Raw genomic sequence first — 23585 nt, 5'->3', positions numbered from 1 at the left:
TTATCTTTATTTAAAATATGTTAAAGCACAAAAATGCAACATGGAACATCATATTTATTAGTGAAAAATGCAATAAACAATGTTGTATTTTTTTTATGGTGACCACCTATCTTGTTTTATGAGAGGATCATTCAGTGTATAAGGAATATTTACTACCTATATAAAAACTATTTATGCATATGACCAAACACTAGAAAGAACACTGAAAATTAATATTTGATCTTGGAGGGTGGCATAATTTTAACTCAATTTCTTCTTTCTTTTTATTTCTGTTACTACTTATGTAGTTGGCAGTATTCCACCAAGGATCCAAATTGAGTTCCACTTAGTTGGTACAATGTCATCTGGGCAAAAAGGAAAAGTCCAGCAGATATTTACTGGGCTTCTCCTCCATACCAGGCACGGGGCATAAGGTAGTGAACGCAGCAGATGAAGTTCTGCTTCCTGGGAGCTGGCGTTCTCGTGGGGGGAGGGTAACAGCAACACAGAGAGCAAATGAACATATGGCACATCAGTAATGACACAGTAACTGCTCGTACAAATGCCTGTGTGATGTACACACAGTCGATCACTCCAGGACTTCCTGTCCCTGCTTTTCAGAGTCAGACATGACCAATATTTGATATGTTGAGTGTATCAGTTTCCTATTGCTACTAATAAGTTCCCACAAACTTAGTGGCTTAAAACAGATCAAAATCTTACAGTTCTAGAAGTCAGAAATCCACTGGGCTAAACTGAAAGTGTCAGCAAGGCTGTATTCCTTCTGGAGGCTCCAGGGGAGAATCTCTTTCCTGACCTTTTCCAGCTCCTGGAGGCTGCACACATTCCTTGGCTCATGGTCCCCTCTCCCTTCAAAGCCGGTAATCATATCACTCCTCCCTCTGCTTCCGGCATCACGTCACTTTCCCTGACTTTGCCCCTCCTGCCTCCTTCTTTCACTCATTAGGACCCCTGTGATTACAATGGGTCCACTTGGAGAATCCAGGATGATCTCCCCATCTCGAAGTCAGCTGATTAGCAACCTTCATTCCATCCGCAACCTGAACTCCCCCTTGCCATGTAACATAACAAATTCATAGGTTCCAGGGATTAGGATATGGACGTCTTTGACAGGGAGGGGGACATTATTCTGCCTACACACTGCAGTAGCTTCTTGTTGAACTCGCTGGCAGGAAATGTTCCGTAATCTCTTTCCTCAGAGATGTTTAACACAGTGCAAACTACCACTGTCGACCTGTGAGACTTTGGGCAAGTCACTTTGACTCAAATGAGGATAACAGTACCTAATCCATGGTTCTGTGGAGATAATTAAGCAAGGCAAAACATGTGAGGGAGTGAACCTGGAGAACACAGCGACCGGCTGGTTAACATTAGATAGATTTAGCTGTTCCTGAACCCCTCTATTCAAGAATTAAATGTCTTCTTCTTTCTAACAAACTAACAATTTCAAGCTAAAATCTGAACAGGCATTCCAGGATACTACGGTAATTAGCCAATGGCATGTGATTCACCCTCTCATGCATCCCCATGGAAAGAAATACAGAAACACATAAGAAGATGCTGAGTGTGCATGAGTCCCTGAAACACAAGAATGGGACATGACAGGTGGACCATGGGAGGGCACACTGATCCCCAGCTGTGAACTCCTATCTCAGAAACACGAGGCTGTTGCTGCAAGGAACTGCTTTCAAGGGCACCCCAAACCCCATAAATACGTCTTTCTATATCCCTCCATTCCGAGACCCCAATTCCTGGAAATACATCTCAACCAGGGAAAAGAGTGGATGGATGGGGGTATATTTCCTTCAGGAGAATAACAGAAAAGAGGAGAGATGGAAAGAACCAAGGGAGGGATACAAACTGGGGTGACAGATTTTCATGCACTGTCTCTAGATGAAGAACTAGGAAGAAACAGCAACTGACTGAAATTGTATGAATAAAGCTCCACCTAAATATTCAAACTACCAGGCAGCAGGAGAAGGAGATCCCGTCTCTGGCAAGCTGAGTCACCCTAGAAAAATCAACATAAACACAGGGAATTTGGCAAAGGACCATGACACCAACCAGACCTTCAGCTGAAGATACACTAATAGCAACCTTACACAATGTGGCAAGGTGAGTGCTCTGCAGGGAGGGGAGGGTCTGTTCACAGGCACACTCACCACCTGGGTCTTCTCTTTCAAAGGTGGATAATTCAAGAAAACTCCGAAAATTCTCTGTATCATAAAAAAGAATAATACTATACTTCCAAAAATAATTTATTACAGGAAGTAGAAGTAAATTTTAGAAAGAATCTATTTTGTAATCTCAATGGCATGTAAGGAGACATGGGTTACACAAAAGAAAAATTAAAAATGGACAGAAAGGCTAAGATTGCAATGGAGCTAGCTAATATGGAGGCGGACAAGATATGAAATGGTTAAAAAAAACCAGAAATGCATGAACAAAACCTAAATAGAATAAAAGGCAGTAGACCAGAGCCAAAGTGCTGAAAATAAAATCATTGAGGAGAAAAATAATTCAGAGACTCCTGTAGAATGACGAGGAAACAATAAAAATGGGAAATGATGAGAGACATGGAAGACAGTTTGTGTTCCAAGAAAAACGACCAAAACAAATGAAAAACCACAATAAAAGGTCATATTCTCCAGATAAAAGGAAAGAAAATTAGAAATTAATGTTTAAAAATATACACATAAAAGCACCCTGACAGCTTAGAAATCAAAAATCACTCTCCTAAATAATTAATTGCAGAAAAAAATAAAACTACAATTACAGGACTGTTTGGAAAGTACAATAATGACTGCAGGACATTATAAAACTATGAATCTAAAGCTGTCCTCAAAGGCAAATGCATCATTGGTAAGAAAGTATACAAAAATATGAATAAAGCACTTAATGCAAGATATTAGAAAAGAAAACAAGGGAATTAAGAACGGATATTAAAGAACCATTAAAGCTGTAATCGATGATTCAGAAAATAGGGGAAAAAGTAAAACTGATGAAGATACATAAGAGATGGATCTTCCAAAAATAATACAATAAACCAAACACAGTCAGATTCGATCAAGAAAAGAAGAGAAACACTTAAGTTAGTAATAATCACAATTACAGAACAAGTTAAAATTTAAAAATGAAATGCATAATTTTGTTCATTTAAAAAATCAAAATTTAAAAATGAAATGCATAATTTTGTTTATTTAAAAAATATCTATGAAATTGACATTTCTCTGGGAAAACAAATTACCTACACAGAAAAGTAGCAATGGAAGAAACTGAAAAGTTTGTCCAAAATTACCTTCAAGAAGACAGCAAGCCAGGCTGTACTAGAAGTGTTCTTTCAAATTTTAAAATTATAGATCATTCTCATACTTCATAAAATATTCTAGAATGTCGAAGAACACGGAAATCATCTATTTGTTTTGTAAAGTTAGTGTAATGCTAACAGCAAAACCTGTCAAAGAAGCTACATGTCAATATCCATCATGACTACAAAAGCAAAAATTCTATAGAAAATACAAACAAAATCATATCCAACATCATATTAAAAGAAAAAATATATCATGATTATCTAGGGTTTAGTTCAGGAGCAGCTTAATATGAGTTTTTATTTACATTATGTTACATTAAATACTTCAATGAATGTTAATAAGGCATTTGACCACATACAACACCCGTAGCTGATCTGTCTTTTAAAAATCTCTTGGAAAAAGAAACAAAACGAAACTTTCATAGCATAATGAAAAGTTATAACTTAACCAACAGCCAATAGTGAAAAAACTATTCAACTACAGCATGAATCTAAAAATTCCCTATAATAGCAAATTCTTGGAAAATACAAGGTATTGGTTTGTATAACAAATTTGTTTTTATTATTACTCATATAGTTTAAAATGTAAGAATAAAGTTAAGAATAAATTACAAAGAAGTATTTTTTAAAAACATATAAAGAATGAAACAATAGCAACAATAAATAATTAATACCGGAATAACTTTCACAAATAAATGTAAGAAAGAAATAAGAAAACAATCATGAATCTTGACAGATTTTTTAAAAATCTTGATCAAATGAAGAAGTACACTATGAATGAGAAGAATCAATGCTGTAACATGCCATTTTTCCACAAATTATTTATAGATTTGTCAAAACCCAGAGGCATTTGGGCAAAATTTAACAGCGATTCTAAAGCTCACCTGGAAGGTTAAATGAGTGATAACAGCAAATGATTTTTTTTTCCCAAAACAAGAGGAGAGGAGTCTTGCCCTATCAGATAATTAACATGCTAATAAACTACAATGATTAATTAATGGGTAAAAAGAACAAGCAGACATCACAAAAGCTGCTTGTAGTACATAAGAGAATAAGCAGAGAATAAAGGTGGTACCACAAGTGTGTGGGTAAGGGAAGATTATTCAATATCCTTCAATTTAACAATTTAACTGTTAAGCTTGTTAATCTGTTTCAGTTAAATCTTCATCTTATGCTAAAATAAATTCCAAATGAAGTAAAATTTAAAAAAAATTAAACCATAAAAATAGGGTAAAAAAGACATAAAGTACTATGTGGAATAAATATATGATTGAGATCCTAGATCTAAGAATAAAACTGAAAAAAATACAAGAGAAAAGAGATATAGTTTTGACTAGATAAACAGGAAAATCTTCTGTATGCCAAAAAAAACAGGCAAAACTTCTGAAATGGGACAAAAGATTATTTATATAGAGAATATATAAAGAGCTCTTAAAAATCATTAAGAAAAACACTTATCTCATTTTTAAAAAAAGGACAATGGACGTGAACAAATTTTCCTCACAAGGAAAGAAACATAAATGGCCAATAAACATTTAAAATTTTAAGCTTCACCAGTAAAAAAGAAAGGCAAACTAAAGCAATGAGATACCATCTCTCTGCAATCAAACTGAATAAAATATGTAAAATAATCATTCAGTTCTGGCAGAGAACACTGAATTGCGCACTCTCAAACACTGCTGTTGGAATTTCTAATTTTTTCAAATTCTTGGAAAGTTATATGGCAGTATGTCGTAGTCTTTATAATGGGTATGCACTTTGATACCAAAATAGCACTTCTAGGAATCCAACCTAAAGGAACTGTCAGAGATTATCAAGGACTTAGTACAAGAACAGTCATCACAGTGAGGATATTTAGAAAAACCTAAATATCCCAAATAGAGGCCTGAATAAATAAATTACAGTATAATCAGAGGATACGATGTAATAGTTAAGACCTTGGATCTGGAATTAGATAGCCTGAGTTTACATCCTACTTGGCCACATAGAAACTTTGTGAGCTTGAGCAAGTTACTTAAACTCTTGTGTCTTATTTTTCTTTGCATGTAAAATGGAGACAATACTGGTAACCTCCTCCATCAAATGTTTCAGGGATTACAGGAGTCAATACAGATAAAGCACTTAGAAAAGTGCCTCAAGCATGCTAAGTGTTCAGTAGATGTCACTTGTCATAACACCAAGAAAAATATTGTGATTTTTAATAATATTATTATGCAGACATTAAAAATTATTTTTAAGTTTGATGCCATGGAGAAATGTTTACGATAAGTTAAAAAGCAGAATCCACCAATTCTGCACAATCTCTTCCAAAAAATAGAAAAGAATACTTCCCAATTCTTTTTACGGGGCCAGCAAAACCAGACAAAGATAGCACAAAAGAAACTACGACCAATACTCTGGGTGATCATAGACGCAGAAGTCCTCAACAAAATATGACCAATTCAAATCCAGGAAAATACAAAATGAAAAACACACCATGATCAAGTGGGGCTTACCCAGGGTATGCAAGGCTGATTCCATATTCAAAACTCAATCCATGTAATCCACCATATTAACTGTCCAAAGAAGAAAAACCATGGGATCGTATCAATTGATGCAGAAAAGGCATCTAACAAACTGCAGTATCCACCTCTGATAAAAATTCTCAGCAAACTAGCAGTACGTGAAAACTTCCTCAACTTCCTCAACTGATAAAGGACATCTACGAAAACCTTCAGCAAACATCATATTTAATAGTAAAGGACTGAAGGCTTTCCCCCTAAGATCAGGGATAAGGCAAGGATGTCCACTCAAACTCAACACTGTACTGCAAGTCTTAGCCACTGCAATAAGGCAAGAAAAAGAAATGAAAAACCCTAGATCTGAATGTTTACAGCAGCTCTACTCATAATTACCAAAACTAAAAACAAACCAAATGTTCTTCAACAGGTAAATGGATAAACAAGCTGTTGCACATCTGTATAAGGAATACTACTTAGCCATATAAAGGAATGAACTACTGATACATGCAATGACTTAGATGAATCTGAGAGGCATTACACTGATTCAAAGAAGCCAGTGTCAAAAGATTACATACCATAGGATTCCATTTGTATGACATTCTCAAAAAGACAAAACTATAGTGACAGAGAACAGATCAGGAGTTAGAGATGAGGGAGGGTGTGACTACAAAGGAATAGTTTGAGGAAGTTTTGGGGGGCTGATATTTCTGTTCTGTATCCCGATTGTCAGTCAATTTTACTATATGCTAATTTAAAATTTTATTTAAGAGGAATCCAAGACATTATATAAGGTATGATATCAATTTTGAAATATACAAGGGAGGAAATATACCACAATGCTGGAAAATACTGGAATCGACCTGTCCTCATGCCCAGATTTATTGAAAGTAAGTGCAATGAGTTTTCTTTCTGCACATACCCCAACAAACACTTGTGATTTCAAACAACCAAACCATGAAATCCCACTCAGAGGGTCATTACCACCAGGTTTTCAAAGTCTGGGTTAAGATCCCAGGAAACTTTTCTTTCTTTGGAAGTGATGTTCAGATCATAGCCCACAATTGCAACACCAGAGATTTAAGAAAAAACTGGAAATCTTGTAAGCTCAAAGACTTCTAATCAGAAAAATTAACGGGCATTCATTTTCAAAATTACCATTCTAATAGTTATATGAGGTGACTACCCAGGTAAAAGGTGAACCGATGATATCAACTCTCTCCTAAAGCAAGCTAAGAGTGTCCTAAGAACCAGTATTTCTGAATAAACAAATCTCTTGTTTGCTACAAGAAGTAGCTCACCCTGAAATTCCCTAGTTTTCCCCATTTAGTGGCCACACTGCATGCCAAATAATTCCCAGCAAGATTCCAGCACTTCAGAAACATTTCAGAATTTGAAATAATCTCACCAAGAGTCTGTTTGCATTAAATATATTTCTAACTTTAACTTTCTGCTGTTTTTTCCTTAAGTATTTACTAAGCACGGAGTCAGAGAACCTGGGTTCTGGCCCCACTTCAAATTCTCTTTCCCATCAGTTTCCTCAAACATAAAATCAGATGTTAATATACAACGGTCCCAGGGCCAGACCGGTGGTGTAGTGGTGAAGTGCGCGCTCCGCTTCGGCAGCCGGGGGTTCACAGGTTCAGATACCAGGCACAGACCTACGCACCGCTTATCAAGCCGTGCTGTGGCGGCATCCCACATATAAAGTAGAAGAAGATGGGCACAGATGTTAGCCCAGGGCCAGTCTTCCTCAGCAAATAGAGGAGGATTAGCAACAGATGTTAGCTAAGGGCTAATCTTCCTCACAAAAGAAAAAAAAAAAGACAATGGTCCCCAAGACCTCCTCCATCTCAATGCTCTAGGAGACGAATAACAGTGAAAGTAACATTGCAAGAAGCAGGGCTAAACTGCTTGAATGAGCAAAAGACTTGAATAAACTATTTTCACTAAGCATTCATTCAGAAATATTGTGCAAATGACAGAAGAAATTATTCATCAAAGAAACTGCTAACCAGCCATGCATAGCCTCTATCTGGCACTTAGCTCAAGTTACCATACCTGAAAGTAAAAAAACTGCAATGACTGAGAAAACTCCCCATGTCCTAATCTCACTAACATAGACTGACCTTATGCTCATTTTCCCGCCCCCAACTATCAAGTAGTCTTTTATGTAGAGTAATGTTATTGGTGGAATTTCCCTTAATTCTCAAAGTTATAATTTTTAATTAATTTTACATTTGGAATAGGTGATAGGAGTTATTTGACTGTTCCTTTTACACCAAAAGGTACATGGGGTGTCCTTGGTTATAAAAGGCCACACATGTTATCCTCGTGATGTTGGATCCATCCCATGTTTTGACTGTGGTAGTTATAGGAACTACACAGGTGACAAAATTGTACAGAACTTAATACACACACATGCACACACACATACACACGAGAACAAATGTGGGGAAATCTAAATAAGGTTTGTGGATTGATCAATGTCACTACCTTGGTTATGATATGATACCAGAGTTTTGCAAAATATTACCATCAGAAGAAACTGGGGAAAATGTACAAGGAATCTCTGTATTATTTCTTATAACTGCATGTGAATCTACAACTACCTCAATAAAAACTTCAATTAAAAAAAAGGAGATGGGGGCCGGCCCAGTGGTGTAGCGGTTAAGTTCACACACTCCACGTCAGTGACCTGGGGTTTGCGGGCTCGGATCCCAGGCACAAACCTACACATCACTTATCAAGCCATGCTGTGGCAGGCGTCCCACATATAAAGTAGAGGAAGATGGGCACAGACGTTAGCCCAGGGCCAATCTTCCTCACACACACACACACAAAAGGTATGGTGAAAACTATGCCTTCCCCATACTTCTGACCATTAGCCCTCCCAGGAGGCAACAACTCTTACCAGTTTCCTGGGTACAGAAGTTAAAAGAGAGAAAGGAGGAAGGCAGGAAGGGAGGGAGGAAGAGAGGGAGGAGAACTTAAATAACTTGGGATGGTCCTGCAATGTATCAAAATAAATTGTTCAGCTCTTTCGTTCTCAGTTGTTCTTGAGACAACTCCTTCAGTCCAGGAGAGTGCTTCTGCTGAATCAATGCCCCTCCACCCCAGCTTCCTTTCCCAATGGATTCCCAGAAGTAACCAGGTCTTTTCCCTCAGGACAGGACACTGGGTGACCTTTCCCTGGGAAATCTGACCACTCCCTGATAGAGATCTAAAACTAGAGACATGCAGCACTGCCCAGTGACATGGCCGAGTCAGGGCCCCTTACAGAGACACAACCAACAGACCCTTCTCCTTGCAGTTTCCAATCATCTTTTTAATGGCCTCACTTAAATATGAGTAGATGCCAAGGATCACCTGACATTCGAAGAAAGCACATAATATGAAAAACAAAACAAAAAATAGACAACAGCAACTTGGAGAAACAGAGTCCATTCAAAGAAAAGGAAATTTGAAAGACACTATTAATATACTCAGGGATAGAAGAGATGATACTGTATTGATGAAGCAGAACAGGATGCTACTAAAAATAACTTCCAGAAGCAAAAAGAGCTCTTGGAAATTAAAAATATGACAGCAGAAATTAAAGGCTCAGTAAAAGAACTGGAAGACATGGGTATGAAAATCTACAGAAATTAGAGCAAAAGGATGAGAAGTAATAGGAGAGAAGAGATAAGAAAATCAGATCAATCCAGGAAGTCAAACACCCAAATAATAGACAATCCAGAAGGAGAGAGAACTCAGAATGGAGCATCCTAAGACGAGTTCCCAGATCTAAAGGACATAAGCTTTCAGACTAGAAGAACCAGGTGAGTCGTCAGGAAAATGCATGAAAACAGAGTCACACCAGTCATGTAATTGTGATACGACTGAACATGAGGAGTGAAGCAAAGAGCACACATGGTCTTAGAGGGAAAGAGCAGGTTTCATACAAAAAAATTAAAAACTAGGAGAGTATCAGACTTCTCAGAGGTGACACCAGAAGCTAGAAGACAACAGAGCAATGCCTTCAAAATTCTGAGAAAAATGTGTTCTAACTGAAATTCTTGACTCAGCCTAACTGTCTTCTAAGCGTGGGGGTAGAATGAATATATTTTCAAACACACAGCATCTCAAACCTGTTTTGTTATTTCCATCCCCATCTAGAGTGTGTGATCCCCAAAAAATGTATACCACAAATGAAGGAATAAACCAAGAGAGACACATACACAGGTTTCAGGAAACAGGGTTTTCAATGTGACGAGAGCTGGGAAAAAAAAAAAAACCACGCAGGATGAAGCTGAAGGGAGATCTCAAGATGTCAGCGGGACAGCAGACTTAATGAGCAACCTGTCCAGACTAGAACAGGCCAGAAGAATCTGGTAAATAGTTCTTCAAAAAGAGTACTGGGTAGAATTTCTAACGGCACTGTACATATGAAGAGGAGATGAAGGCAAGAGGAGGAAACGCTAGGCTTCCATTAGTGGTAAAGGCTTAGAAAACTAAACAGACAAATATTAATTTATGCTCAGGACAAAAATTAAGCCCAGGGTATTTCACAGCTCAGCTACAAAGAGCAATGACATGGCTGTGATAAGGTAAATACTGACCACTGATCTAACCCAGCGGTGCCCAGTCCTGGCTGCTCATTGGAGCCATCTGTCTCACTTAAAAAAAATCCCAATGCCCAGGCTACACCCTGGAACATTACATCAACAAATCCGGGGGTCGGACCCAGACAGGAGTAAGGTTTCAAGTTCCCCAGTGATTACAATGTGCAGAGAAGATTGAGGCCCATGGAGCTAACCAAAGATACAATTTTCACCCTCATGTATACTACTCACAGATCTCTATCTGCATCAACTGCTTATAAACTTGACTTTCAACAGTCAGCTATATTCCATCTATATGTCCTACCAGTAATCAAAGTCAAAATGTCCAAAAATGAGTGTTTCACGTTCTTTCTTAAAAGTGGTGCTACTGACTTCCTGACGTCAACCTGTGGCACCCCCTTTCTCCTGGTCGCCCATGCCCCTCCTCACCCACTCTGTCCTTATGTCCAAGTCCTACTCAAGAAATCCGCTTGTTACTTTCTGTCCTCCCCAGGTTCAGATTCCATGGCATTTCACTGAGTTTCACAGTGAGAATGACTTTTGCTAAGGTCAAACAACACAGAAGCACAAAGGAAAAAACGAAGAGAAAAACACAAAGTTGCAAATGTGAAATTCCTCCAAACTAGGTCACAGATATGCTTACTTTATCTGTTCACCCTCTCCTAGAAACAAAGAGTGACTGACAAACAAGGAATAATGGCTAGACTTCATGATTTAATTAAGCAACTTGTACTGGTTTGGACAGCTCCAGAAATGATCAAGGCCTTTCCCCTCAAACTCCCACCTATCTAAACTCTAGAGTTTAAAGGGTCATCACCAACATGCTCCAAGGTCACAGATGGGTCCAGGTAAAATGAGTTTCTATCCAAGTCTCAAATATCCATGCATTGCCATTCTAATCCCACCTCTCCCCTTTCTACACATCGATCTCATTAAAAGGCCAATTTACATCCTCACCTGCAGTAAAAGAGAAGAGCTGTCTCTCTTGCACCTTTACCAATACTTGATATTATCACGTTTTCATTTTTACCAATCTGATGCTGAAAAACAGTATTTCATCATTTTTAAATTTAGATTTCCCTGATTACTCTTTAATGCTAAGGATTTTTACCTGTGACTAATATTTGGCCGTTTGCAACTGCTTTTTTGTGAACTGTCTGCCCATACCTTTTGCCCAGTTTTCTATGAGTTTGCCTTTTTGTCCCCCAGTCTTTACGAACCTAACTCCTTTTGTTTTCCAGGTTCCAGCCTCCCCTGACCACCAACACCTCCTCCATGCCATGCTGTACCACTCACTCATATCTCTTATAATTCTTGAAAATTAGTTGTTCAATGCCTCTCTTCCCACTAAAGTCTGAACACCATGAGGACAATACTGTGAGTATCCATCTCAGACACCACTGTCACCCCAGCAACTAGCAAAAAGCCTGCCACGTATTTACTGAATGAACAAACGAAGGTCCCCGTGTCCTATACCAGTTGGGTCAGGCAGCCACTGAAGAGAGTTTCATAAGGGACCATTTACAAAGGTGAGGGCAGGATTGGGGAAACAAATGAGGGATGGTGAAGTCCCGAGGGCTTGCAATAATGGGGAACAACACCACCCCCAGGGATGAGGATGAGGAGCAGGTGGACCCTACGAGACCTGTAGCCATAGGAGAGTCTGGAAGATGTCATCCAAGTCTGAGAAATTATGACTCAATTAAAACCACCCATCACCACTTCACTCATAGAAAACCTTCTTCCACTCGAATTCTTAATACTTCAAATTCTCAAATCCTACAAGATAACACCATGTTTGAAACTACTGCAAATGATAAACAAAAATCATTGCCAAATAAGCTCTCCAAAAACTGAAGGCAGGAAAAGACCAAAAAAACTCAAATTCCCCTCCTGGCAGTACCACGCATTTGCTATGCAACTTCCGGGACGTTTTCTGAACTCCCCATATCTCAGTTTTCCCATTATAACAGTCTGTGTACTATTATTCCCCAAAAAAAACTTATTTTGTTCAAGGAAAAGAAATCTCCTTAAAGAAAAATAGAGTTGCCAAAATCCTCTCCTATCAGCCAACTTTCACCAGACCTTGGAATTCTCAGCAAATGGCTGGTTTTGCGATTCTTTTGGCTTTGCCAACCCTCCAGGGTAAAAAAAATTTTCCCACAAGGATTCGAGGCTTGCAAGTGGAGGAAGAAATCTTTGAGAAAAATCTGGGTTGATGAGCAGCTAAGAAAAGCCAGGAGGAAAGACACACATCTATATATGTTTAGGCAGAAAATAGAAAAAGTTGAAAAGCAATGTGTTTCTAAAATACTGCTTCTATGAAAGCAACCTTCTGTTACTCCTCTACTCCCCAGTTGACTGAAAAAGGCAGTGTGAGTCCCATTTCTATTCACGTCCTCCTAGAAGGCAGCGGCACGTAGCTCTGACACCGGCGGGCTTGGGTTCAAATTCTCTCACTTAATGAAGTGGCACTGGGCAAGACACTCACCTTTCTGCAGCTCAGTGTTAGCCCACAAAAAATGAGTAACAAGATGGAATTTGCTAGATTGGGGGCAGAATTATAAACCATGAAAATAAAGTGTGTGCCAGCCAGTGGGCTCCTGATACACGGTAGTTAGTTTTTATCACAGGCACTGTCGTCCAGAAACCAAAAGAGCTCTTGACTTAGCCAATATCTTGTGAGCATCTACTATGGACAAGGTGAGGATGCGACAAAGGTGAGGTATGTTCATAGGGTCCCTGATCTCCTGGAGCTTGGAATCTGGCAAAGAGGAGACGCTTCTCAAATCATAACTAAACAAATACTAAATCGCCAGCTGTGATAAATGCTATCAGGGGAAAACAGATGTGTTCAGAGAACAAAATGGGAGACCTAGTGTCATCAGGGAGTTCTTGGGCCCAGAAGTGAAGGATGAAGGGTTAAATAGCTGCACTAGTGACAGTGGGACCAGTACGTGCTAGAGGTCTGGGGCCAGAAGAAGTGTCACCTTTTGAGAAGAAAGGCCAGAGTGGTAAAACATGGAAAGGGCCACAGAGAGGCAACAAAGCTGGAGAATCTGGCAAGGCCTCCCTGTAAGCGACACGAGGGATCGAAAGGTCGTAGTCATAGTCCTCTAAGAATGGGAAGCCACAAAGCTCAAGATGGGTTCTCAGATCTGCAACTGAAATTTGCTGCTCAGATCTCCACTGCAGCCCTCTTTTCAAATACCACCACTGGACCCCACACCAGCTAAGGTGAGCTGCAATGTTTTCATGATTGGAAGGTATTTCAGAAATTACATGTGTGCATGTGAGTGTGTACACATACATATACACATATGTTCATTTATATACATACACACAACACTGTATATATATATAGATATAGATATAGATATAGATATACACATTCCAAGCATATACAGCTATGCCATTTACCACCTTGGGAAATGTCTACAATCACTCCTAAGTTATTATCCCTTTGGATCCCTGGTTTTCCAAAGAAGGCCACAATATCTCCCATCGCACGTGCTCTCTTTACAATGAACCCTGACACTCCTCCATTGAGTAAATGGTATCATCTATGCCCCTTCTCCTTGAACGTGGGCTGACAACTGTCACTGCCCTGACCAAGAGAAAATAGTGGAAGTGATACCACACGACTTCTGAAGCTAAGACATAAAAATGCCGTGTACTTCCACCTTGTTCTCTTGGAACCCAGCTGCCATGCTCTGAGGAAGCTCAAACCAAGGCAGATGGAGAAGCCATATGGAGAGGCCACTGGTTGGTGTTCTGGTTGACAGGCCAGCCGAGGGTCCAGCCAACAGCTGGCATCAACTCGAGACATGGGAGTGATGTTGCCTCCATCACTGAAGATGACTCCAGACCCAGCTGTCAAGTCACCCAGCCTTGCAGTTTTTCCAGCTGAGGCCCCAGACATAACAGAGCAGAGAAAAGCCATCCCCACTATGCCCTCTCCAAATCCAGGAGCAAAAAAATAAAATGGTTGTTTTACACTACTGAGTTTTGTGATGATCTGTTATGCAGCAATACTAACTGGGACACAAAGCAGCTCAAAGTTTATACATACAATTTTTCTTATTCACTATTCAACCCCCTATGAGCCTTCTAGAGGGGATGTCTATAATTACTCCTGAGTTAGAACTCCTGGGCTTCATCCACATCACTTCTGGAAAAAGATGACCAAGTTCCTTACCTCAAAGAAAAATCAAACACTTTTAAGCCACTATGCATGCATGTAATGGATTACTTTTGTATGTTTTACATACAAAAGTAATCCATTCTCACTGCAAAAAATAAAAGAAAACTCTTGTTAACAAATCTCACACCTTATTTCAATTGGCTTTGAAAACAGAGATCAAAAATGAGATTTTCATCAGCAACAACTAAATAGAGCAACTAGGGCTCTTCCTCCTCCACAGCTGGAGGCTCAACATCTGCAAAGACTGTCTGCAGATTAAATACGGCAATGCATAAGAAGGGTGCTTAGCACAGCGCCTGCCACTGGGGAGCCCACCCAAGTCTAGTTGTTACTATTGCTTTTGTTGTTGTGAGAATTAACATTTCCTTGATTCCAGCACTAACCCTTCCTGATCTAAATTTAACACTTGTGTCCCATCTTAGCAGAAAATACTCTATACTGAGTTTGGTTAGACATCAAGAAAGGGATCTCAGATTCCATAGGATTAGAAATGTTATATAACATTATATAACGTAATTGCCACACATCTCTATTTTGGTTTAGTAAAAGAACTGTCCTTTTTGTAAAAAAAAGAAAAATCATATGTGTTAGAAAACAGGCTTCTGAGAAGTTACCTTTAATCACTGCATGGCTTTCAAGGTGAATAAATAAAAACATTACCTTTGATCATTACGAAGCTACCCCCAGGTTATATAAATATTATAAAGCTGCACCCAGAAGGTGGCATGAATACCAGGGAACAGAGGTGGGATCGAAGAGCCAGGTCACCTCTGGTTGGTTTTTTCCTCTACTCCTCAATTGCTGGGTGACCTTAAGCGAATCACTAAGCCTAAGTCGCAGCATCTTTTAAAGAGGCTACATTTCAAACTTTTTATCCGTACTGAAAGGACCCTTGAGTAGAGGAGCCCCCAGGTTTCCAGCATAAAATCACTATTCAATGCTTAAGGTTGCTGAATGACAACCCCCACCCCCAGCAAAATAATCATTTGCAGATTCATGCACATTAACTAACATCCTAATAATTATCTTGAAAAATCTGTATCTTGTTACAAAATATTGCTGTGCATCACGTAATAAAATTATCAACATTTAGTGGAAGGAAGGTGATTCGAGGTAGAATTACAGCTGGCAGGCCATATGGGGGGAAATAAATGGAGGCTGGATGGCACGCCCGTAACACTGTTGGCTTTCCACGGTCATCTTCAGTTGCCAAGGTGGGAGTCTTCTTTAAGATCTACATTCATGGGAGGAGTGGAGAGGGAGTGAGAGGGAGGAAGAGAATATGAATGGAAGGAAGGAGACAGAGAGCTCATGGGAAGGCGTGGAGGAAAGGGCTGTGCTACGGAACTAAATCTGAGTCAGCGACACCTGAACAGAAATGTCACCCCTAGGCAAACTATTTCAAAATGCCATTCTAATCACCAGGATTCAAGTTTGCAGAGTGTCTGATACTCCCTCCCCCGGAACATCCCAGCTTCCCCGGGGCCCAGGCAGCCCCCTGCCATTGATGGACTTAACTGTAGGGGTCATATTCTCCACCCAGAAAAATGTCTTTTATATCCTGGAAAGTGGTGGGAACTCTATGACTCATAGAGCCCCAACAGGCAGGAGAAATGGCCCGCACGTAATAGACTTGGAATGGCCCTTTCCAAAGGTGGTATCAAGTACAGACTGGCTTTGCACTCATAAAAATTGGGAAGATTGAAATGGGGTTAATGAAAATCCTCTTTGTGAGAATTGGTCAGTAACTGGTATTTGGCAGGTCTGACTCTGCCCTTGGAGAGAGGTCCCCTTCCTCATGTCAGTTCCCAGCACCAGACAATCTGGGATTCAGGGAGGATGGAGAGAGCCATGGAGTCTCCACGGCTCCACTGAAGACCAGGACGGACTCTCTCATATTACCATATATGATGAAGTCTGTCAAGAGGTCTGCTAAGACCTGAACCAAGACCAACCATCTGCTTTTACCACAAAGCAGGAGACCAGCCAACTGGGGGGAGACCCCTTTTTTTAATTGATGGCACCTTTAAAAATATTTTACCATCACTATCAAAATGCCTTTATTCTACACTTCATAACACCTCGTGTTAGAGTTACATCTATCTTAACACCAAAGCACATATTTGTAACTGCTTTTTCTCACAACCGTTTATATGGCTGTTTTCCCACGAACCGTGCCTTTGAATGGCCGGGACATAAAACCGTTTTACAACTGTTATTCTTCCAAGTCTTTCCTCCGTTTTTTAGGCAGCTGCACCCCAGAGTCCAAACTATTTTCAGTGGACAACTGTTCTGAGCACATTTCTCCACAAGGTCCATTTCGGCTCAAGAAAGGCCAAGGATAAAGCTAAGACAAAAGTCGTGGGGTGAAGGGCGGACCCACTGCAAGGCACCGTCAGAGCAGTGTATAGCGGATGGGCGTTCCGGTCCAAATCACTTCTTCCAGACTTGCAAGTCCACAAAAAGGATCAGTCTTCCTAGTGAGTGGTCAGTTTGAGAGAACAAATCCATTTCTAAACCCTAGCCAGGTGGCCAACACGTTTTTCCTATCCGAAGTTCCCAGCACCTGTTCTGGAAAGGCGGGTATGGCGTTTTCTACCTGGTCAATCCCGCCTGTTCTATATGGAGAACAGTGGACAACTATTTGTTCACCAATCAGCCCCCCTTCAGGCCCTCAACAAGCCAAAGAGTGTACAGGCGGTTACCTGCACAGGTACCGAATCTTACTAAGACAACTTGACTACTAGCCTTGGGGGACTTGTTTAGGGTGTCAGTCCCCACCGCCGCCACCACCAGTCCCTCCAGCTCGTGGGTAAGAGGGGCAGAGCCAACAGGCACAGGTAAGGGTTCCCAGGGCAGCCAGGTGCCCCAGCGTGACGGCCGCTTCTCCACTGCGCGGACCTTGCCTTCAGGGCCCCCTCCGCCCGAGCCCCTCCGAGGGGCAGGGGGAGTCCTCGTCCCCGGCACCCCCGCCCGCCCCAGCCTGTTAGCCTCGCGCCCAGCCCAGGGAGCCCCGAGCTGCTGGAGCCGCAGCGCCCACTCTGGGCAGGCAGCGAGCACTCACCATTATGCTCTTGCATGCTCGACAGCGACCAGAGCAGCAGCGCCACCAAGGCCAGGAAGCAGAGCTGGCTCAGCAGAAGGTCCCTCCGGCGGCTCCGGCGACGCTCGCGGTCCTCGTCGTCGGACGACGGCATCCTCGGGCGGCAGGGCAGCGGCACCGGCGGGGGCCCCGGCGGGCGGTGGCCGCTCCTGTCGCGGGCGGCCGCGGCGGGGACGGCGGCGGGAGGCAGCCCTGCGCGCTGCAGCCGCGCGTCCTCGCTGCGCTCCAGCCCGGCCGCCGCCGCCGCCGCCGCCTCCTCTTCCTCTTCCTCGCCGCTGCCGGTCTCCTCGTCTTCGTCCTCGTCGTCGCTATCGCTCAGTCCCTCCTCCCCCTCCTCCTCCTCCTCCTCCTCCTCCGCCTCCTCGCCTCCGGCCCGCGCCGCCGCCTCCCGGCGCTCGGGGTCCCTCTCCTCCTCGCGCGCCATGGCTCCCACGCTCGGCGTCCGCGCTCAGCCTCGGGCGGCGGCGCGGCGGGGGCGGCCGGGAGGCGGGGGCGGCGGCGGCCGAGGAGGAGGAGGAGGAGGAGCGGGGAAGGACCGGCGGGAGGAGGGCCCGCCGCTGGCCAACTCCGCCGGCTGGCGAGGCCACCCCGGGCTGGCTCCGGCCTCGCCGGCTGCAGGAGCGTGTCGCGGGGCCGCCCGCCTACTCCATGGTCCGCGCGCGGGGAGCCGGGGCCGAGCCGGGGCCGGAGCGCGCCGGGAGCATGGAGCGAGCGGGAGCACGGACAGGCGCAGCTCCCCAAAGCCTGCAGCGGCGCGGCTGCTCGGGCACGGGCGGGGGGCAGTGCCGGGGATGCAGCCCGGCGCTGGCCAGCAGGGCGGAGAGGGGGCGCGTGGGGAGGAGACTGAGCTGGGGAGGGAGCCCCGTGAGCAATCCTTCAATCGTTCCGTGCCAGGGGAAAGGGGGCGGCGCAGGAGGCCCCCTCTCGGGAAACACACGCCGCGGAGAGACGGAGCTCCAGGAAAAAGGATTCACCCGAAACTTTCGGAGAAACCAAGGATCTCTTCAGCCCCCTCCCCACCCTCTGCCCAGAGAGAAGGCGCCGAGAGTGCGCTTGCGGAGCGCGCCGAGCCGCCGGCCTCGCCTCTTCCCGCGGGCCTCCTGGGTTTCCCTTTGCCCCCTTGTGGGGATCCCCCTGCGCGCCAGGCTCAAGACCTGGAACGGGACTCTCCAGAGGCTCTTGGCCCACTACGGGTGGCCTGGCTCACCACTCTAGCCCGGGCTCACACTTCACTCCCGATCGTGCTGGACCAAGCACAATGCTGTGGCTGAGGGAAGAGGGGCAGCTGGCACTGTCCCTAGACGACACGGCCTGAGGGTCCCTGGCCAACCTCAGGAAGGAGGCTCCTGGCCTTCTGCAGGGAGCATCAGCCTGCTCCTACCCCTGAGGTCAGAGCCCTGGTTCCCCCATTCCCCTGCCTCCAGTTCTCCTCCTGCCCTCACCTGCTGAAGAGGTTGACTGTCCTAGAACCAGGCCGGGCCCACAGCCCTGCAGTAGGTGCTCATTTAGAGAGGACACCTAGTGGTCTCAGGCACACCCACCCCTCCCTCCTCGGCTTCCCTGGCTTCCTTCCTGGTGCCTCCCTAGGGCTGCTGGCTAGGATGGTGGATACAGCCCTAAGGAGGAGATGCCTTTGTGGCAGGGCTGAAAACAAAAGGTCTTGTTCAAAGAGAATCACCTGGAAACCAGGTGTCTGTCTGGGTGACTGTCTCCATGGAATCTGATCGCATCAGGGAATCTAGCTGCAGACATCTAGGGAGGTGAGGAGGAAGGAGGGAGCCTCTGTACAGGTTTCTCCACTCCTAGGTCTGGGAGGACCCACAGTGTCCAAGTGTGTCCCCAACCTGTGGGTGACCTCCTAGCCGACACCCTCCCAGATGACCCCCAACGGCATCTGGGGACAACAGGGTCATGGCAGAGGACATAGGAAGCCTTCATAGGTGGCTTACTTTCCACAGAAGGGCTGTTTCACCCAACAAGATTGGAAGACTTTTGCTTCCTGGGCATATCATTCATTTATTCCTGTGCTCAGCTTGACATCTTCCCAGACACACAGAGCACCTTCCCTACAATGCCCGTGTAGTTGGCTGTCCCTCGTACTAAGGGGGATTTAAAAATATGTAAATTCGTCCAGGCTGGAGTGTGTGTAGAGAATTCTCCGGTCGAATTACCTCCATCAAACATTTGGAGATACAGAAATGAAAGTTCAGGAGCTCAGAATACTCTGTCTTTCATTCAACTAACCAGGAAAGACACTCAAATCACTTTTTCTAGGGTAAACAGGAAAAATAAAAGTGAGAAAGGCAATTTGGAACTAATTGGGTTAGGGAATGAACACTAGCTCAGGGGGATATTGCCACAGGCACAAGGAATTGTGTAATCTGGGGATGGGAGAGATGTCAGGAAGGGAGCAAAAAGGAGGAGGGGAGAAACCAGGGATGGGCAATTCCCTGGAAATGCTCTGAGCACCCCACAGTGAGAGGAAGAAAGAGAGCAAGAAGGAGAGGGAGACACAGAGAGAGGGGTCACTCCTGTGGCACATAGAAATTATTTTTTAGTTACTGTTCATCTTGTCAGATTTCAGAGCAAAGCAGGGTATTGAGGTAAAGCAGAGACAAAGACCCCTGAGCAGCTAACCACCGCTCAGGGAAGAAAAATGGGGGCTTCTGGTCCCCAGCCTGGCAGCACCTTTGGCAAGGTGGGTTCCTCATCCCACATGGCAATGGCTCCTCTGCAGGAAGGTCCCTTCTCAAGTCAGGGAAGTCCCTCTTCCCCCCTCCCTCCAAAAGGCACGCTTGGTGGGGAGTAGGTTCTCAGATCGTCTGTCAGCACTGGGGAAGGGAGACAGATCCCAGTAGACTCCTCGTCCAAGGAAAAGCATTATTTTGTCCTACCTGCCCTCTCCGGGCCTTCGGAAGCTCCGCTGCAAAACTGAATTTTGGAAGGAGCAAGAGCTGAAGTAATTAATGTGCTATTTATCTTTCACGACCTTCACCAATTCTGAGGTAGCTTTTGCCTTTCATTTTTTAATCTGTTTGCATTTGATCTCACATTTTGTGCAGGGAGCCTTAGGGAGAAGATTCCAGGCCCTGATACATTAGTCTGAGAATCAGCTTGCTTGGAAGATGCGCTGGGGCCATCACCTTTCCGGGAACAAGACAGCTGTATTTACATCGTGCCTGCTCACCCTGAGCCGGGGGCTGGGGGTCATGGTTTGCGCCCCTGTTTTACCTTCTATAAACATTCCAACTGCAGTTCCCTGCAGCCTTTGGGCCTGATGTGGGGGCATCGAAGTGGTTCGTCTTTCTCACAGCTCTGCCTTTATAACAAAGAATAAAAAGCCTCCTGTGACCACATTCCCTGATTCCCAGCGCAGGCCAGCTCTTACATCAGCCGGTGAGTGGGGCCTCGTCTGTGCGCAGACAACCAGTGTCTTCTCTGCCCCCTGCGTTATTTCCAGGTCTCCACCCTCCCTTCACCCACAACGCCCAGACCTGACAGAGCAGTTTCCACAGCAAAGCGAGGTTATGTCTCCATAACACCAACCCATGCTAGTTGTGTCAGACAAGCCACCAGTTGAGAAGGGAGAAGAGGAGAAAATCAGAGAAGCCATTCACTTGATGAGGTGAGAAGTCAGCCTCCTCACCATGGCTGCCCCATAACACAGGGAGACTGCCCAAGCAAAGAGAGGCAAGATCATTCGATGTTCCTGGAAAACCTTTGAACACAATAAGTCCAAGTCTTGGTGAATGGGGGAATAAGAGAGGAACTCTTCCATGGAATGTATCTGGACCAACCCTTGGATGTAGCACACCCTCCCTGCGTGCCTAGAGACAGACGTCCAGGCCTCCTGTCACTGCCTGTGTTCGGTAGACTATGGCACCGACCAAACTGACTGCCTGCCCCTCACCTCCAGACATGTCAGCCTGCACATGCGGTCACCCTGATTTGGAAGAACCCGGACTTCGCTCAGGGAGGCCTGACAACTTATTTCCCTCCCCATTCTTGTCCACTGCCTTTATCAAAAAGCCGATAAAACTGCTCCTTTAGACTTTTCCTGAGCTGTTAGCATTTTGAAAAATACAAAATAATCACTCCTATGCATGTGTGAGTCAAAACTCTGTGTCATGAGGTAACTGAGAGCACCATGTCTACACAGTGGGGCTCACGTTATTTTAAATGTTCAGTTTACAACTGGAGTTAAAAGAAACTGCTTATTTTATAGTAGTTTCCAATTCTTAATTTTCTTTTTGCCCAGTTGTCTGCATTTGCTTGCTGATTTTGACTCATTACAGGAATATGACTGCAAATTTGTTTTTCCTAGTAGACCATTACCGTATTCACAGTTGCCCATCATGTTTTTTTTAAATTTACTGAGGTATAATATACATCCAGGAAAATGGACACAGCTCAAGCATTTAGCACAATGACTTTATATATGTATATACACCCTATGTGGGTTCCGGATTACAACTTAGAACATTTCCTGCCACTCGAAGGCTCCCTTGTGCCCACTCCCCACCCTTCTTCCCACCTCTCTCACCGTAGGTCATTGCTGCCTGTCCTTGAACTTCAGGTAAATGGAGGCTCTTTTGCTCAGCCTCGTTTCTGTGGGCTCCGTCCAAGTTGGTGTGTAGGGCTTTGTTTTTTTTCACACTGTGTAGGTATAGATTGTTTTTCACCTGATGCTTCGATTCCCTTCCAAGTTTAGTGTAAGCCAAGAATAACCAAACCACTGCCTCTGGATCAGAGACAGATGACCTCCCAGATTGGCTAGTTTTATAAGGAAATTCAGCTGAAATTGAAACAGTCACCAGCTGCTTCTCAAACCGGTTATACTACCCAAGGGTAACGGCAGGACAACAGGTCAACCGGCAAACTCGGGGGTCAAGCTTTTACAGAAAAGCCTAGAAGAAGTCCTAAGCTGTGCCTAGAATTTGGAAGCAACTTTTAATGGAAAAAGCACAACCCATTTCTTGTGCCTTCTTTCTACCCCTTTTTCTTCTAAATAAGAGGAAAGTAGATGAGGCCCCAGCAGGAAAGATTCCCACCCAGTCCGTGGCAGAGCCATGGAGCATCCTTGCAATCAAAGGGTGGAGGACATAAAAAGTACAAAGGACCTGCTTAGAAGTGTCAGTTCTCTGCCCCATCCCGAGGAGATGGGCTGCGGGAGGCCTGGAATTCTACATTCTTCACAAACTCCAGGAAGTCTTCTGTGTTGAGGTTTGAGATCTGCTGTCTACAGAAAGGGACAGCTTGGCATGTATTTTTGGTGGATCCTGGAGGGCAAGTCTAAAAAGGAAAAATATATTACCTAGCCCCTTTTGTCAGTATTTTGAATCGACTTGTTTTGGGCATTTGGAAGAAATAAAGAGAGTATACAAACACACCCTATAGCCATGGCTATATCTTTCTCCTGTTTAACATGCATGCTATTTAAAGAAACAAAAATTACTTCTATAAAAAAAAGATCCAGAGCCATGGAAATAATAGACAGGTTAAAATTTTAACTCCTCAGAGGACAAAAATTAAGTATTCACAATTTGAGCAATTTGCTCATTCTATCAGAATCATTTGAAAGGAAAACATGTAAACCCCACTAATTTTATTTTGCCAATGTAAACTTGAGCAGATGGAACACTGAGTGTGGCGGGGGGCCCAAGGAGGGCCCTGGGGGCTTATTTTTGTTAACATATAAATAAGAAGTTTAGGAATTCCAAGTTTTTAATCAAGAAATAGATCCGTAAAATGTGTTATCATTTTTAAAATTCAAAATGTCATCCTGATAGACTGTGGTATACATCTTAAGTGGCAAAAGCAAGCTGCATTATGAATTGTATAATGTCACTTTTGTAAAGTTAAGCAA

At 43.6% G+C, this 23585-nt stretch overlaps 1 protein-coding gene across 1 annotated transcript in view; it reads right to left on the bottom strand.

The window, feature by feature from the left end:
- The window catches only part of SLC24A3 (solute carrier family 24 member 3), a 476071-nt gene extending 458149 nt beyond the window's left edge, over positions 1–17922 (bottom strand). The window contains exon 1 of the mRNA XM_058563309.1: positions 17681–17922. Coding sequence (XP_058419292.1) covers positions 17681–17813 — 133 coding nt within the window. The 5' untranslated portion in view covers positions 17814–17922. The remainder of the gene's footprint in view (positions 1–17680) is intronic.
- Positions 17923–23585: the final 5663 nt, after the last annotated feature.

Source organism: Diceros bicornis, chromosome 19 (genome assembly GCF_020826845.1).
Source record: "Diceros bicornis minor isolate mBicDic1 chromosome 19, mDicBic1.mat.cur, whole genome shotgun sequence".
NCBI classification, from domain to species: Eukaryota; Metazoa; Chordata; class Mammalia; order Perissodactyla; family Rhinocerotidae; genus Diceros; species Diceros bicornis.
This window is presented reverse-complemented; position numbering and strand designations above follow the sequence as displayed.